Genomic DNA, 18,481 nt, shown 5'->3' on the forward strand with positions numbered 1-18,481 from the left:
ACATAAGCTAGTATACACTCCCTGACAGTTTCCTTCCTCCATAATGTAACCCAATGTACGTACACACACACACACACACACACACACACACACACACACACACACACACACACACACTGAACATCAACAAAGTAAAATACCTATCACTAAGCAAAATTGTGATTTTTTATTATGTAGGGTTTCAGAAATTTAATGTATATGGGGAGAACCATAATGCTAGCTTAAAAGTGCAGCTTTTCCATTGTTGTACAATATGAGGCACTGTGCAGAAGAAAAGAACAAGTGCCATCAGGGCAAAAATCCAGATTAGTGAACAAACTGGTCCTTAATGTTTCATCTGCTTGTGGACTGTGTAGACATTGTCTTCTGCATCTGTAAGTTAGGCTCAGCCTCATAAGGTATGTTACCGTAATAAAAGGAAAATGTTTGGGACACGAGGCGTAAAACTTACGTAGTCCAAATCTGAAATATTTTCTAGGTATGGTAAATTTGCCAATTTTAGATAATTAATTTTAGTTTCAATGGAGTGATTTTGTTTTTGTAACCCTTATTTACAAATTAATTATTGTACTGAGATTTTACACTTTAATCTTATATGGCTGGCAGAGACAGTAACTACCCTGTTTTGTGTCAGAGTATGAAACTTCTATCTTCCATACAACCAGAGATAAGTCAGAATAAATAACAAAGCTTTAATTGCATTTTTCTCCACTGTTTGAATTTGGCATTTATTCTTTTCTTGCCATGCAATGCCTCAAAGTAATAACCCAATATAGCTTTGAGGTGTTATTTAATACAAGTTATGCAACAAACTCACAAAAAAATATGAAATTTAACAACAATGAAAATAAATTCTAAGCACTTTCATTATCTTACAGTCACACTCTCGTGAACCACAAAATGTGACTGAAAAAATCATAAAAGCATTTGGAATTTATTTCCCTTTCATTGTGGACTAATTCCTTAATTTGATTCACAGTTCTGATTAAAGTGTGTAGCTAAATGGACAAGGCAGTTCTTAAAAAATAAATAACATATTATACTTTATACTGTTCTACAATGCTATACATTCTTCTTCTTTTAACAAACCAGCCATATCCCACCGAAGCAGGGTGGCCCGAAAAGAAAAAAAAAAATTTCTCTTTTAAACTTTAGTAATGTATACAGGATAAGGGGTTACTAGCCCCTTGCTCCTGGCATTTTAGTCGCCTCTTACGACACGCCTGGCTTACAGAGGAAGAATTCTGTTCCACTTTTCCATGAAGTCAATGCTATACATGTATATATAAAAAACAAGTCTTACCTTTCTCTAGCCGATTCTGGTAAAGAGGCAATTGAGGAGTTACGAGCATAGCAGTAGTAGTGCCCTCCTTCTGACGAAAACCCAGAGTGTACCACCACCCCATACAATGCATATCTTGCATATGTCACTTCTTGCTCTTCCTCACAGTCATCTTTAGGAGTCATGCAGTCTGAAGATCCTGAGCTGACTGGATATTCTACAGACACTTCTTTCTGTAGATTGGTAGTGGGCAAGTAACTACAGCCTGGCTGAGGACTTTGCTGGCTGGAGAGTTGGCCTGTACACTGTAAACTGTTATCACCAGATAACTGGCAGTCACCTACTAATGTGTTAACAAAACTGGTCTTGGAACTGCTACAAGAGAAGTTGCAGTTAGCCTCCGAATTAAAATCTGCAGAATAGCTACAGCTTGGCTGTGAATTACTATACGTGCTGTTAATATTACGTGAACCGTTTCCATTGTCACAACCATCTTTAGGCCATGGACTGTACCACTTGCTACTGTCTTGCAAGTTGCTGGCAGTACCTAAGTGAGTACTAGAGGTAGCTTGTGAACGGCAGCTCATGTGGCAGCTACTACTGGTGGCTACTGAAATGCTGCTCTCTCTCTCTGAAACAGAACAATTTGCCTGAGAACTGTTGCAACCTGCCTGGCTACTGCTCTTGGCCACCTGCATATAACTACAGCTTGCCTGTGAATTATCAATACACCCTGTATGTGAGGTGCTGCAAATGATTTGTTTACTACCACAGCAGGCATCTGAGCTGCTGATGTTTTCAAGCTGTTTGTCACACTCGCTAGCCTGTAAACCACTGTCTCTAGATGAACTACAAGTAGTTTCTTCACTATTCACATTATGTGCACTAGAACTGACCTGAGAATTTATTTTACACACTGCATTGTCACAACAGTGCAAACTGGGTTCACCTCCTTCTGTGTTCGTCCTACTTGGCATGCTGCAACTAGTCTGTGAATTATGCCTACTAGACATGTTGCTACTATGCCCACTTGTGGTTTCTGAAAATTCTCCAGTAGGTCTTCTGCTCTCACCATTAGGAGACACCTGTGTTACACCTACTGCACCTCTGGAAACTTCTTCCTCACAGCTAATGGAAAAATTGTCACCCATCAAGCCCTGTGTGGAGTACCTTATTGGGAGCATAAGTTCTTCTCCAAATTCTACATTGGTAAACACTTTTTGTCGTTGGCCTCGAGCCGTGTCATAGTAGAACCTGAGCTGAGTGAGAATCAGGTGTTCTGGTGGTTCTAGTATCTGAATGGAGCGTTCAGCGTCCTGTTTACCACCACATCTCTCACATTCATACTGATTCTCTCCAGTCAATCTCTCGGAGGTAAGATAGCTGGTGATCAAATCTTCTATGCTCAGATCAGATGGGTTCTCTTGTTGCTTCTGCTTACACAGTCGATCTGGATTTCGTCTCAGAGCACCAGCAGCATTAAAACGGTCAGAGTCTTGGAATGCTAAGTGAATATCTGTGAAAACATCTTTGTGTATAGACTCTGTTTTACACTGTAGGCACTTGATACAAGTTGCTAACTTTCCACCAAATACTTTATGAACTAAACTAACAAAATATTCATTTTCTGATTCATCATTGTTAGATGTTTCTGTTACCACTTCCTCAATTGTCAAACCTCTCTTGCTTGCAAATATCTCCTTTGGACAGGGGCTGTTTGGGTTAGGACTGTTAATGTGCAGTTCAATATCCTCAGCCAAGTCACCACTGATACCACTGTCTGAGCTATTGTCAATGTCTGATGTTATGTCTCCTTTGGGAGATTTTATCATCTGTCTGTGGACTCCCTCAGGTGTCATATTATGTTTCCTTTTATAATTACCTGTTTTGGAAACATTTTCAGGGAGAGGTTCCATTTCTATTGTCTCTGACTGAGCTGGTCCACCATTACCAGTGGCTTTGTTTTCAGAAATATTTTCTACACTCAGATCACTCGCTTCCTGAACAGACTTCACTACTTCACTGCTTTCATCTGTCATATCAATGTCATTTGAATCTAACAGCACTTCTGGTTTAATGGACTGGACACTATGAGTCTTTGTGTCAATCTGATGAACTCCTTCCATTGGTTCTCCTTCCAAATACTCTTTAAACTGTCTCACATGAATGGCAACATCAAATTTTTTGTTGTCTGTATTTTGAGTAATTTTTAATGGATCCACCTCCCTATCTGTTTCAACAAACACATCATGAGTTTCCCCACATGGCTCAAGTTTCAGTGTATGCTCCGTGTCCACAAAATCTTCTGTTGCTGAGTCGTAGGGAAGAGGCTGGAGGTCAGAGGCCAAGCTGGCAGTCTCACTCTCGATGATGACTCTCTCCCGGTACTCAGGCAGGGTCTGTCCTGCTCGTTCCTCTTCATGCAAGGTTATCATTAAGTGCCTGAAAACAAGGTCATCATTAAGTGTCTGAAAACTTTTAATTTTCCCAATTTATTGTTAAATAAATGAGCTATTAAAACACAAGGGGCAATTACAAGATATTCACCCTACGTAACTAACACTGAAATGTGGGTAACACTAAAATAAGTGTCAGCCAATTTTAAGGAATTACACGTTTAACTGTGTAAATGTAAAACATGAAGCAAGGACTGTAATACAGTACAGTGGACCCCCGCATAACGATTACCTCTGAATGCGACCAATTATGTAAGTGTATTTATGTAAGTGCGTTTGTACATGTATGTTTGGGGGTCTGAAATGGACTAATCTACTTCACAATATTCCTTATGGGAACAAATTCGGTCAGTACTGGCACCTGAACATACTTCTGGAGTGAAAAAATATCGTTAACCGGGGGTCCACTGTATTTAAAATGCCAAGTACAAGAGTAGTGAGAAAGAATATAAAAATAACAGCTAGTCATCCAATTACGGGATATAAATATTATATAGAAAGCATTCAAAATCAGATGCATAAATGGAGTGTCTATTAGAAAAATTATCTTAGATTTGGGAATCTTCAGATATATACAGACATACAAAATGCTACTGAGGAAAGGTTCATATTTCTTCAATAAACACCATCTCCAGGTGACTTTTTCAAGTTTTTTTTGAATATCGATTATGCTTTTCTCAAAGTAAACATATACGTATGTTACATCATATTAAATTTACTAGAACTCGAGTTTGCAAACCTCACATACATATTAAATTTGCTAAACCTTGAGTTTACAAACCTAAGATATTCAGAACAATCTTGCTGCATGCCTGGACTGAACCACGGAGGGCGAGACTTGTCGTGAAACTGACGAGGAGCCACGTAGATGCGATGGGTGAAGCATAGCAAACTGAAGAGCTGTTGCAGCTGCACCAGAAGTTGCTGGTTGCTACGAGGTACAGCATGAAGGATCCCATGACGGAAGCTGTTTATGATTTACTTTTTAAGAACTAGAGGCTATAAACAATGTCCTTTACATCTATGCACCTACTAAAGTTTTCTCTGGAAAGAATGAAATAAATACCCAGTCTTTATGACCACCATGGAACCCATAATTAACAATAATTATAAAATGCTATTGTTGTTTCATAGGCTATATCTAATATGCCAAAGACCTGTTAACTTTTAAAAATATTACAGCAGCTATAAATTATTAAGTTTAAAGATTTATGAAATTTATGTAAACTGGAAACTTAGTACTGTAGTTAAAAAACTTAAAGCCAGGTTAATTATACACACAAGATATTTCAAGCATGTCTTTAAATATGAAGATATTAATCAAGAACATTTAATAGCAGCTCTCCATAGGGAAGTGAAACAGAATTCGTCCTCCATAAGCCATGCGTGTCATAAGAGGGGACTAAAATGCTGGAAGCAAGGAGCTGGTAACCCCTTCTCCTGTAGTATATATTACTAAATTTGAAAGGAGAAACTTTTGTTTTTACTTTTGGGCCGCCCTGCCTCAATAGGATATGGCCAGTTTGTTGAAAGATTTAATAGTCTAAAAAAAAAAAAATGTTACTTATTAGTCTAGATATTTACATTTAACAATTAATAAACTGATCAATGCTTATACAGTACCACTCATTTTTCTAGCTTGTATGCCCCCCAACTTACAAACAAGTTATGTTCCAGAAGGCTGTTCGTAACTTGAATTGTTCATAAGTTGTTATTTTGCCATTTTTCTATTTTTACGATTATTATTATTATTGTTTTTAATATTATCATCATTATTGCTATTGTTCTATCTCTGTGCCGTTGTTCGTTGAAAACTTAAAGACAATACTGTAAAGTATCAGTAACGTACCAATACTGTACAGTCTGTTCGTAAGTCTGAATGTCTGTTTGTACGTCCGAATGTTCATAACTCTAATGTTTGTAAGTAGGGTAGCATCTGTACATGTATATATATTTTTTAACTTGACAGCTGTGTCCCGTGAAGGTGACAAAAAAGAAGAAAACACCAGATAAATCTTTTTCTACTATACAAAAGAATCACCTGCCAACATTTAGTGAGAATTCATTACATTTAAGGGGCATGTCAGTTCCCTTTTTTCTAATAATATGTTACTTTTTCCCTATAGCCTCCCAATTGCCTAAATCTTAACACTTCAAAATTTAGATACACAAAGTTCATACATAACTTAATACTACTACATTGTAGTATAAATACCTGCACAAAACTATACTGCCTTACACCATATTGTAACATTCTCATACTGTAAACTACTTTCACCAACGCTCAATATTATATTCCAATAACTTAAATATTTACTATTGATATACACATTAACACCCCTGAAGGAGGGGTGTTAATGTTGCAGTTTAAAAACTGTAGTGTAAAGCACCCTTCTGGCAAGACAGTGATGGAGTGAATGATGGTGAAAGTTTTTCTTTTTCGGGCCACCCTGCCTTGGTGGGAATCGGCCAGTGTGTTAATAAATAATAAAAAATACACAACCTACAAAATACTTTCAAATTGTCACAATGTAATATCCCCAGATTGTAACTCGAGTTAACTTACTGTCTGTTTTAACCCGTAAACGGTCCAAACGTATATATACGTTTTTTCAACATTTGAAAGTATGTAAAAAAAAGTAATCTTTTTTTTTTTTTTTACATTTGAAAATGTGTAAAAAAACTTTGATCTACTTTTTTTTTTGTTATATTTGAAAATATGTAAAAAAAAGTAGATCTACTTTTGGAGCACTACACGTGAACGTAGATCTGCTTGGACCGTTTACGGGTTAATTAAAAACAGATGTACAACTTAAACACTGATCAATTTCTCTAGTATTAAGTAGTCTGTAAGCCATTAATTTAGTCTGCCCATAATGCCATGGCATGATAGTGGCTCTCTTTACACTGCAACTCATTATTGTAACTACAGAATCTCAATGTAAACTTGCAAAGAAATAAAAATTGTATTGTACATGTACTGTATTGTACCTCGTACATAATTACTATCGCATTCGCTTTGTCTGTTTCATAAGGTGAAGTCCAGGATCTTTCCTTAATTCATGGTATAACTTAACAAATCTGTGAGTACAATTGTGTTGCAGAGGTCTGAGCTTCCCTCAGACCTCTACAACACAAATGTCCTGCAGTCACACCTCCCTGGGTAACTGATGTTTACCAACTTACTACCTACAGATGTTCCTTGCTTTAGGACAGTTTGACTTATGATATTTTGACATTATGGTGGTGCGATAGCACCATCGTAAAGCACTGTACAGTACTGTGCATTTATTGATAGGATAAGCTTCTATTCATTTATTTACTTTTCAATATTGGTATTTAGTTAAAGTAATTATTTATTTATTTATTCAGTGATAGTAGTTTACATACAGTGGACCCCCGGTATTCGATGGCATCGGTATTCGATAAATCCGGTATTCGATGCATTATATCGCAAAAAATTTTCCTCGGTATTCGATTGAAAACCCGGTATTCGATACGATTCGTACGAGACCTGTCCATGTGTGGCCTGAACTGCCCCATGTGTGCCAGTGTTTACAAGCCAGCCAGTGTGCGCGCATCTAAGGAAACATTCGGTACATTCCATATTATCCATATTATCACTGTGTTTGGTGCTTGTTTCTGCAAAATAAGTCACCATGGGCCCCAAGAAAGCTTCTAGTGCCAACCCTGTGGTAAAAACGGTGAGAATTAGTATGGAAATTAAGAAAGATTTTAAAGGGTTTGGGGCTAACCCTGAGAAGCCTATGTCAGTTGTGGAATCCATTGTGCCTACTTCAAAAATTAAGGAAATGTGTGCACAGTGGGTTGAAGAGTACACCTTTATGGATGAAAATCACCCTAACACAGCTATTGCAAGCCGTGCTGGTGACTATTACAATGACAATGTTGTGGCCCATTTTAGACAAATCGTAAAGGAACGGGAGGTACAGAGCTCTATGGACAGATTTGTTGTGCGACAGAGGTCCAGTGACTCTCAAGCTGGTCCTAGTGGCATTAAAAGAAGAAGGGAAGTAACCCCAGAAAAGGACTTGCTACCTCAAGTCCTAATGGAAGGGGATTCCCCTTCTAAACACTAACACCTCTCCCCTCCTCCCATCCCATCAATCATCACCAGATCTTCATTAAAGGTAAGTGTCAATTATTTTATTGTTATTGTAATTATTCTATTGCATTAAACTTAATATTTCATGTAGTAAAATTTTTTTTTTCATACTTTTGGGTGTCTTGCACAGATTAATTTGATTTCCATTATTTCTTATGAGGAAAATTGATTCGGTTTTCGATATTATCGGTATTCGATGAGCTCTCAGGAACGGATTAATATCGAATACCGGGGGTCCACTGTATTTGCTTATTTACTGACCATACGTTCAAATTCCATAGGTAGTAGGTTGGTAGACAGCAACCGCCCATGGAGGTACTACCGTCCTGCCAAGTGAATGTAAAACGAAAGCCTGTAAATGTTTTACATGATGGTAGGATTGCTGGTATCTTTTGTCTGTTTCATAAACATGCAAGATTTCAGGTACGTCTTGCTACTTCTATTTACACTTAGGTCACACTACACATACATGTACAAGCATATGTATACACACCCCTCTGGGTTTTCTTCTATTTTCTTTCTAGTTCTTGTTCTTGTTTATTTCCTCTTATCTCCATGGGGAAGTGGAATAGAATTCTTCCTCCGTAAGCCATGCATGTCGTAAGAGGCGACTAAAATGCCAGGAGCAAGGGGCTAGTAACCCCTTCTCTTGTATATACATATTACTAAATTTAAAAAGAGAAATTTTCGTTTTTTTTTTTTGGGGGGCCACCCTGCCTCGGTGGGATATGGCCGGTTTGTTGAAAGATGTTCATATTCAACTTACGATATTTTCAACTTACAACAGGTTCATCGAAATGTAACCCCACTGTAAGTCGAGGAGCACCCATATGCAGCCTCTCCTTACTTGACGACAGAGTTCTGTTCCTAGCACCACGTCAGTAAACGAATTCATCGCTAAGTGAGGAGAATACTATAATGGTAGTGGGTTTGTCTCAACCATCTTTAATATTGTTTTAATGTCACTTTTGCACCATTTATAACATTTCTGGTATATTTTTAAATGTTTATACTGTAGTGTACTGTACATTCGAATAAAAAGAATAGAGGAAATCAGCTCTAATATGTATTATTTAGGTATGCATGCATGGTGGTCAAAGTCTGAGTCGTCAGTAAACGAGTACATCACTAAGTGAGGAGTGCTATATTCATACTTCTTCATACCTTTTCCTACTGTAATGTGTTTACAAGGTATCAATTTACAACATAAAATGAATAATAAATATCCTCACCTGTCTGTCATAAACAGAGCTTGTATGACAGAGTTCATGTAACACGTATTTCCAAGGTTACGAAGACCTACTCTCTGGCTGGTGGGTCTCTGCTGGTACACAACACGAGTCTCGGCAGCCATGCTCACTCCATACTGGTTTGCAACCATTCCTCGAGGTCCTCCTCCTGCTGAAGCCCACTGATGCTCCTGGATCAAGCCCTGTATGTCTTCTTCGGACGGAGATTGGTATTTCTGAAAGTTGGAACCAATATTAAATGATCTGTAGAATAATCTTTAATTCTACATTTCACTCAGTGATAGTGCGAATGATGGCGAAAGTGTTTCTTTTTTGGGTCACCCTGTCTCAGTGGGAGATGGCCAGCATGGGAGACAGCCAGCATGGGAGACGGCCAGCGTGAGAGACAGCCAGTGTGGGAGACGGCCAGCATGGGAGACAGCCAGTGTGGGAGACGGCCAGCGTATTAAAAAAAATTCACTCTATGAATCAAATAAAGAAAATAAACAACTGCTGCTGCATTCAATTTAAAAAAAGTGAAGAAAATAAAATTTAAAAAGAATTCCTTAAGTGTTAACTTCTCCAAAGATGCAAAACTAGCAAAATGAATATAATTTTCTGGAACATAAAAATTAGCAGTTTGGAGGGATATGTTGTGTATCTTTATACATATATGCTTCTAAACTGTTGTGTTCCGAGCACCTCTGCAAAAACAGTGATTATGTGTGAGTGAGGTGAAAGTGTTGAATGATGACTAAAGTATTTTCTTTTTGAGGATTTTCTTTCTTTTTGGGACACCCTTCCTCGGTGGGAGACGGCTGACTTGTTAAAAAAAAAAAAATTGTAATCAAAATAAATATAATATCAGGTAAAAGAAATTATTAAACTGTGCTCTATGCTAATAAAATATTTGTCATCACAAACCCAAACTAGGATGTGTTAAATAGCTTTGTTAACAATGATCCGGGAAAAAATCTTGGCTTGCAACCCAAAGGAGGAACACACATTCATCATCCCACATTTCCTAGCTGCCTTTGTAGGCTGGAAAATCATTAATTACAACATCTGAAAAATGTTGAATGAAGTATGAAACAGCTGAATGAAATGAAGTTGAATTTAATGGGACAAATTTGCTAAAGATATCCTGGAGTCCAAGAACTGAAGAAGAAAATAAACACTTTTTTTTTTTTAACATGCTGGCCATCTCCCACTGAGGCAGGATGACCCAACAAAAGAAACATAGTCACCATCATTCACACTATTACTGTCTTGACAGGAGTGCAGATTTTATTTTATTTTATTAACACACTAGCCATTTCCCACCAAGGCAGGGTGGCCTGAAAAAGAAAAATTTTCATCATCATTCACTCCATCACTGTCTTGCCAGAGGCATGCTTACACTACAGTTATAAAACTGCAACATTAACACCCTTCCTTCAGAGTGCAGACACTGTACTTCCCATCTCCAGGACTTAAGTCCAGCCTGCCGGTTTCCGTGAGTCCCTTCATAAATGGTACCGTGCTCACACTCCAACAGCACGTCAAGTTTTAAAAACCATTTGTCTCCATTCACTCCTATCAAATACATTCACACATGCTTGCTGGAAGCCCAAGCCCCTCACACACAAAACTTCCTTTACCCCCTTCCTCCAACTTTTCCTAGGCTGACCCCTACCCCGCCTTCCCTCCGCTACAGATTTATACACTCTTGAAGTCATTCTATTTTGTTCCATCCTCTCTACATGTCTGAACCACCTCAATAACCCTTGCTTAGCCCTCTGCACAATAGTTTTGGTAATCCCGCACCTCCTCCTAATTTCCAAACTACGAATTCTCTGCATTATATTCACACCACACATTGCCCTCAGACATGACATCTCCACTTCCTCCAGCCTTCTCCTTGTTGCAACATTTACCACCCATACTTCACACCCATATAAGAGTGTTGGTATAACTATTATCTCATACATTCCCCTCTTTGCTTCCATGGGCAAAGTTCTTTGTCTCCACAGACACCTAAGTGCACCACTCACCCTTTTTCCCTCATCAATTCTATGATTCACCTCATCCTTCACAGATCCATCTCCTGACACGTCCACTCCCAAATATCTAAATACATTCACCTCCTCCATACTCTCTCCCTCCAATCTGATATCCCAAATATCCCAAAACCCTCCTTTAGGGGCAGTCACTGTACTTCCCACCTCCAGGACTCGAATCTGGCTAACCGTTCCTTGAATCCCTTCACAAAATACTACCTTGCTCATGCTCCAACAGCTTGTCAGGTCCTAAAAACCATTTGTCTCCACTCATTCCTATCTAACACATTTGTTATATACATAGAAGGGACAATGCAGGAGACATAATTCAAAGCAGAGGTGAAGAGTATGGAGATGATGCAGAGTTGCATAAGGACACAATGGTGTGAAACCAAAAATATATAAACAAGCCATAATGCTAGACATTGCTTATTAATTAACTCACCATTAGAATATCCATGAGCAGCTGATATGTGTCTGGGTGGCCAGGATGCAGAGACATGAGGGTGTGGCACAGTGTTGCCAAGCGACTCAATGTTGTTGATGCAGACTGTGATCCCTCTCGCTCAAGCCGGCTAAACACATCGGTTACTGATGGAATGATCTGAGGAGCAGAAGTCACTCTGAATTTAACGCGTAAACGGTCCAAACGTATATATACGTTTTTTCAACACTTGAAAGTATGTAAAAAAAGTAGATCTTCTTTTTGTTTTTTTTACATTTGAAAATGTGTAAAAAAACTTTGATCTAATTTTTTTTTGTTATATTTGAAAATATGTAAAAAAAACGTAGATCTACTTTTGTAGCACTACACATGTGAACCTAGATCTGCCTGGACCGTTTACGGGTTAATCAGCATACCTATAATACAAGGAAACACTAGTTTCACTAAGTAACTAAATGGCGCATTGTGTCTATGTCAAGTGACGTAAATTCATCATGGGCTCTGCTGATCGTGAAAACTGTGAAAGTGGTTTAGAAAACCATCAAGCTAAAGAATGAGACACTAGTGCAACTTTTGGGAATCTTTACTGAGGAAACATTTCACCAGCCAGTGGCTTCTTCAGTCCAATACAGAGAAAAACAGGGAAGATGATGAGGAGAATGAGGTAATCAGTCCTTACCTTATTCTCCGCCTCATCTTCCACTGTTCATCTCTGTATTGGACTGAAGAAGCCACTGGTTGACAAAACATTTCCTCATTAAAGATTCCTCAAAGTTACACAAGTGTCTCATTCTTCATTGTGAAAATTATTTTATGTTTTTGCCTCAGAAGCTTAATTCACATACAGTATGGTAGACAACTGATGATTTTAAATATGCTAATTTTTTCGAGAGAGAGATAATGTCAATGATTTGTTAATCACAAACCAGCATATAGTGTCTAGGATAGATGAAATCTGCTAATTAAAATTTATTTTAATTATAACTTACATAAACTTGACAAATTTTCCATGTTTTTGTATTCAAGTTCAGTTTATGCCAAATGTATATAAACTAAGGATGGTGCAATACCAAATTTTTTGCTGATACCAATACTGATACTGATATTCATTTTCAGGGCGATACCGATACCATCAAGATTAGCAGATATCTGATACCAATATTGTCAAAATTAGCATATGCCCACCAATTCCAATATTAGGCCGATATAATATCATCAAAATTAGCTGATACCCACCGATACCTTGGTACACCCCTAATAGTAATCTTACCTTATGAAAAGCTATTGGAGAGTGTTGAAATGACAAGAGAAGTGTGGATATCACAGACACAATTCCAGTGCGAACCACAGGGATGTGCAGAGCATTCATCAGCTGTAATAGAATATCTTTCAGTTCAATAAATTCATACTGATCAGACTGGCCTTGACACTTCAGAGGAAAGTAGGGACCAAGGATAACGTAATGACATGCTTTTCTGGACACACTTGCATAATGGTTATACATGGGCATAAATGGCAGGTCTATACAAATCACAGCTAAACCACACAATGTTAATTGGAACTAGACAATATTTTAGTCCATCCTAGAATGAAATGTTTTCTAATTTCCATTTCCACTGTATAATTTAGTAGTGAATTGTTCCAGCCACAGTATTATGATTTTTAATCTAATGTGCTAGTGTCACTCACAATCTTACTGTCTCAGCCGTTACCGTCTTGCTCAAATGTACCTCATCACAGAGATATATTAAAAAAGAGAAAGATATAAGGAAAAAAGATACCAGAGAAAGGGAAAACAATATTTAGCTAAAAGGTAATGCGTAGGTGGGGAAACTGTAGCACACAACAGCACTGTGGTGTAGGTGTAACCAGTCCTCTTCATGAACGTGAAGGTAATCTATCATTGTAAAAGATGCTATTTACATACCATCTACTAGTACAATTATAATTTTATTAATAAGGAATTGCTAAACACAAAGGAGTCACACAGTCCCTGAGGAATGCTAGGTAATTAATTCTGACTCAAGGAAAGAGAAGTCAGCTCTAATTTCTTGGATCAACAGCCTTTTACTGGCATCAAGTCACCCACCTTGAAGGAAAGTATAGCCAATGAAAGGAACTATTAAGGGTCAAAGACCTTATCCCTTATCCTTGCCACCCAGAATTACTCTGTAGAGAACCAAGACCAACCAGTCTATACTACCTGTATGAAAGATGTGAAAGAAATTCAAATTCTTTATTAGTATTAACTTTTTGTCATGCTTTATATTTTTTGAAAAGAGGCTTCAGTTTTAACATTATTTTTCACATATTCTTAAAATTCTACTTTGTTGATCCACAACCTTAACAACAGAGTATTAATGGCATATGAATATCTTTTGAGTACATGCCTTACCTTTGGTACTCCATCCAAGGTAACACGTGCTGGCACAGTAGAACGTCCACTCTGATACAACAACTTAACCAGGGTATGTACCCACAAGCCCAATGTTGCATGAGCTGTTGGCCAAGTCACCAACCATGCAGTGAGACGTGTTAAAGTTGCAGTTAGAGCAGCATCAGTAGTTGTGGGATCGGACACAATCCGAGGAGCAAGAGCCTCCACCACAACAGTAGGAACCAGGGAGAGTAGGTGTGCCATGGCAGGACATACCTCTGATCCTCCATCTATTGATCAAATAAAAAAATTAGGAGGCCCAGACATAGTAAATTTATATTCCTATTTACTTAAATGTCATGGGTCTTTTCTAATGTTTAAGACATGGGGTAATCTTGAGATCTTAATAAAATATTCAAGGTATTTCCACATAATTTGGGTAACCATTTTAATCTATGGTACCTGACTTCTAATTCGTGATTAGCATTTGGAAATATTTAACAAATACAGTGGACCCCCGCATAACGATATTATTTCAATCCAAAAGTCTGTTTGGGTGCCGTTATAGACCGAATTTGTTCCCATAAGAAATATTGTGAATTAGATTAGTCCATTTCAGACCCCTAAAATTACACCTACAAAAGCACTTACAAAAATAAACTTACATAATTGGTCGAGTTGGGAGCTGATCGTTATCTGGGGGTCCACTGTATATTAATCACTTTTATAGGTAGTAGGTTTGTAAACAGCAACTGCCCATGGAGGTACTACCGTCCTGCCAAGTGAGTGTAAAACAAAAGCCTGCAATTGTTTCACATGATGGTAGGATTGCTGGTGTCCATTTTGTTGTCTCATAAACATGCAAGGTTTCAGGTACGTCTTGCTACTTCTACTTACACTTAGGTCACACTACACTTACATGTACAAGCATATATATACACACCCCTCTGAGTTTTCTTCTATTTTCTTACTAGTTCTTGTTCTTGTTCATTTCCTCTTACCTCCATGGGGAAGTGGAACAGAATTCTTCCTCCGTAAGCCATGCGTGTTGTAAGAGGCAACTAAAATGCCAGGAGCAAGGGGCTAGTAACCCCTTCTCCTGCATATATTACTAAATGTAAAAGGAGAAACTTTCGTTTTTCCTTTTGGCCCACCCTGCCTTGGTGGGATACGGCCGGTGTGTTGAAAGAAAGAAAGATTAATCGCTTTTACTATATGATGATGGGAATAAATATTCCACAAAAATATATATTAGAGTTACAATAGTAGGTTAATAGTGTATATGTCTAACAATGAGAAGCCAACAGTTATGTACAGTGTTTCAAGCAAACTAAAGTCAGGACTAGTATGAATAACAGAAAAAAATAATGACTGTGTACATACAGTATAATATACACTTAATATATAAAATTACACTTAATATTAAAATACAAATATTAGTGAGAAAAGAGCATTAAGTGAAACACTTTACATTAAAATTGAATATTAAATTAAAATTTAATTTTGAAGGACCATATTTAAAAGCAAATAAGGAAGTAATGATGTAATGGGTTAAAATATTAATGAATTTTAAAAAATTAAGTAAAAGTTTAATGACAATTTAAAAGAGTTACATTTAAAAAGAAGTTTCAGGGAAATAAATGAAGCACAAAAAATGATTTAAGTTTTGTTTGAATTCCTTAAGTTACAATTTCTGAATTAACCTGGCAAGTTATTCAATATTTCTGGCCATTTTATTTTCAGACTACCTACCAGTGTTGGAAATAATAGCATACATGGCATTCAGGGAGTACAAAATGTCCTCGAGTCGCAGGCCATTCCATAACGTGTTGACAAGGCCTCCCACACTCTTCATGTGGCCTAAAACCTGATGTGCATGAAGAGGTAGAATAGTTCATTATCACCACATACTGCACTACTATGGTTATATTACCTACACATTTTCCTAACTCACTACTCATACGAATTCCCAATGGACTGTAAGTTATGTTTATGATTACCTAAGAGTACTCTTTTTTTTTTTTTTTTTTAGACTACCAAACATCTACACTCTTTCTAATTATTGTACAATATTACAGTATTATTTTGTGCACTGACATTCCTTCTTGCAATAACTGCGTACAAGTTTACATGTTGCCGTGCCTCAGTGCGAAACGGCAGGCAAGTTAAAAAAAATGTTTCCATGTAGAAATATCTTATAATTTTAGAATCAAATTTCAAGTACCTCTGTTTTTGTTGGTGTTGGAAATGAAGCAACGCAGTTCATAAGTGTAACAGTGAAGGTGAGACGAGTGTGTGGCTGAGGTAAGAGTGTGGGACACACTGCATACAGATCAGCAAGCTTGGCCACGAAGGCAGAACTGCCTCCACACTCCCGCAACTTGTTCTGCAAAACTCCTTCCAGGACCTAGAGAAAAATTAGTTTCTGTAATACTGTATACAGAACCATTATATAATGGAAAATTTAATACTACACATTATGAATGCATCATATTATGATTCAAACCTCAAAAACAAATACGGTACTGAGTATTAAGAAAGATGAAAAATTATTAAAATGCATGATATCTTTATAATGTAAAATCTACATCAAAATGTTTATAAAACAAGAAAATTTCTATTATAATACTGTATACAGCAGTTCCCCCCATATCTGCAGGAATATGTCCCAAGATCTACCAAATCATAGGATATGGGGGTTCTAATGTATAACAGTACATACAGGTTTTCTAGAAATCCCATATTAATCTGCTCTTCTAAAATGAAACATTACAAATACCATTTTCTCTGCAACATAACATCAGTTATTGCACTCACTTGAGCCAAGGTGCACATAATATCTGCATCTTCATTCAAATGGCAGAGAGCTTCCTTCAGCCATACAAGGAGCAAAGTGGCATTACTTTGACTTGCAAGGATGCTTGTCACACGTTCTGGTGTGACATAATCTCTCAGGTGGGATTTGTAATGCCCAGCCCAGCTGCTGAAGGCAAACACAGCAAGCTGGGCAGCACCTTCATTTTCATACAAGGTTAAAATCTCCACACATGTGTCAAAAATGGATATTACATCTGCTTTCTCTAGGGTTCTATTGGTCTTTAAATTAGGGGTATGAACCAATTTTGCCAGTAGTGCTCTTTTGATATTATCTGGCTGGTTTGGCATGTGTATAATGCTGTAGACTATCTTGTCCATGGTGACTGAAACGGTAAACCATTGTAAAATTAATTACATACACAGTTACTGTAAATTTAAAGCTACAACAACTTTGGTACTTTTCTGCATTTTTATTTGCAATTTGTGAACTAGTGAAAATATTATTTCACACAATTCTAGATAGTAACATTAAGATTTGAAATATAAGCTATTTAGGGCAAAAATAGTGTCATTAAAGTGAAAAACACAATTCTTTAAGAATAATAAAAGCAACTTCCACAGCTTTAAATAAAACTTAGAATCACATGAATATTGTACCAATGCATTACAATCTAAGTCTGGCACTGTCTTCTTCATAAATATTAAAAGTAAATTACAGTAGTATTAAGTAAGCAAGGAAGTTTGTTTAGGTACAAGTACAATTATCAAATACAGTGGAACCTCAAATATCGAACTTTCTTCAGTCCAGAAGGCTGTTCGAGTGCCTTTACCGAATTAATTTATTCCCATCAGGAATAATGTAAATTAGATTAGTCCATTTCAGACCCTCAAAAATACACTTATAAAAGCACTTACAAAAATACACTTACATAATTGGTTGTGTTGGGAGCAGTTCAATTTTTGAGGTTCCACTGTATAGTCTAACATACATGTAAATTACCTAGCATAACCCCTCCCCCTCCATGAAAAAGGAACTTATTTCCACTGAGGTTTTTGTAATATATTAATATTTAACCCGTAAACGGTCCAAACGTATATATACGTTTTTTCAACATTTGAAAGTATGTAAAAAAAGCAGATCTTCTTTTTGTTTTTTTACATTTGAAAATGTGTAAAAAACTTTAATCTACTTTTTTTTTTGTTATACAGTGGACCCCCGGTTAACGATATTTTTTCACTCCAGAAGTATGTTCAGGTGCCAGTACTGACCGAATTTGTTCCCATAAGGAATATTGTGAAGTAGATTAGTCCATTTCATACCCCCAAACATACACGTACAAACGCACTTACATAAATACACTTACATAATTGGTCGCATTCGGAGGTGATCGTTATGCGGGGGTCCACTGTATTTGAAAATACGTAAAAAAAACGTAATCTACTTTTGTAGCACTACACATGTGAATGTAGATCTACTTGGACCGTTTACGGGTTAAAGCCTAGCTGTAATGTAGTAATTATTGATGTCATATAGTACTAGTGGTGGTGGCAGTGGTGGCAGTGGTCAACACAGTTTTTTCAAAATTCATCCAAAAAGGATTCAGATCAATTTAATATGCTGTAAAAATGCATTCTAATGATAAAACTTCCCCCTTAAATTATATTTGCTCTCACTGAGATTTGAGGAGCAAAAACAGAATACTTTTTCAC

The 18,481-nt window shown here is 37.2% G+C and overlaps 1 protein-coding gene across 2 annotated transcripts in view; it reads right to left on the reverse strand.

The window, feature by feature from the left end:
• LOC128697571 (ubiquitin carboxyl-terminal hydrolase 38-like) overlaps positions 1-18,481 on the reverse strand; it is a 41,877-nt gene that overhangs the window by 15,251 nt on the left and 8,145 nt on the right. For both annotated transcript variants that reach the window (XM_070093879.1, XM_070093880.1), the window contains 9 exons: positions 16,772-17,154; positions 16,179-16,361; positions 15,707-15,821; positions 13,973-14,244; positions 12,848-12,949; positions 11,578-11,736; positions 9,097-9,329; positions 4,520-4,705; positions 1,304-3,724 (listed from right to left, as the gene is read on the reverse strand). In XM_070093879.1, coding sequence (XP_069949980.1) covers positions 1,304-3,724; positions 4,520-4,705; positions 9,097-9,329; positions 11,578-11,736; positions 12,848-12,949; positions 13,973-14,244; positions 15,707-15,821; positions 16,179-16,361; positions 16,772-17,149 — 4,049 coding nt within the window. In that variant the 5' untranslated portion in view covers positions 17,150-17,154. The remainder of the gene's footprint in view (positions 1-1,303; positions 3,725-4,519; positions 4,706-9,096; positions 9,330-11,577; positions 11,737-12,847; positions 12,950-13,972; positions 14,245-15,706; positions 15,822-16,178; positions 16,362-16,771; positions 17,155-18,481) is intronic.

The sequence above is a fragment of the Cherax quadricarinatus genome, chromosome 44 (genome assembly GCF_038502225.1).
Source record: "Cherax quadricarinatus isolate ZL_2023a chromosome 44, ASM3850222v1, whole genome shotgun sequence".
Classification (NCBI taxonomy): domain Eukaryota; kingdom Metazoa; phylum Arthropoda; class Malacostraca; order Decapoda; family Parastacidae; genus Cherax; species Cherax quadricarinatus.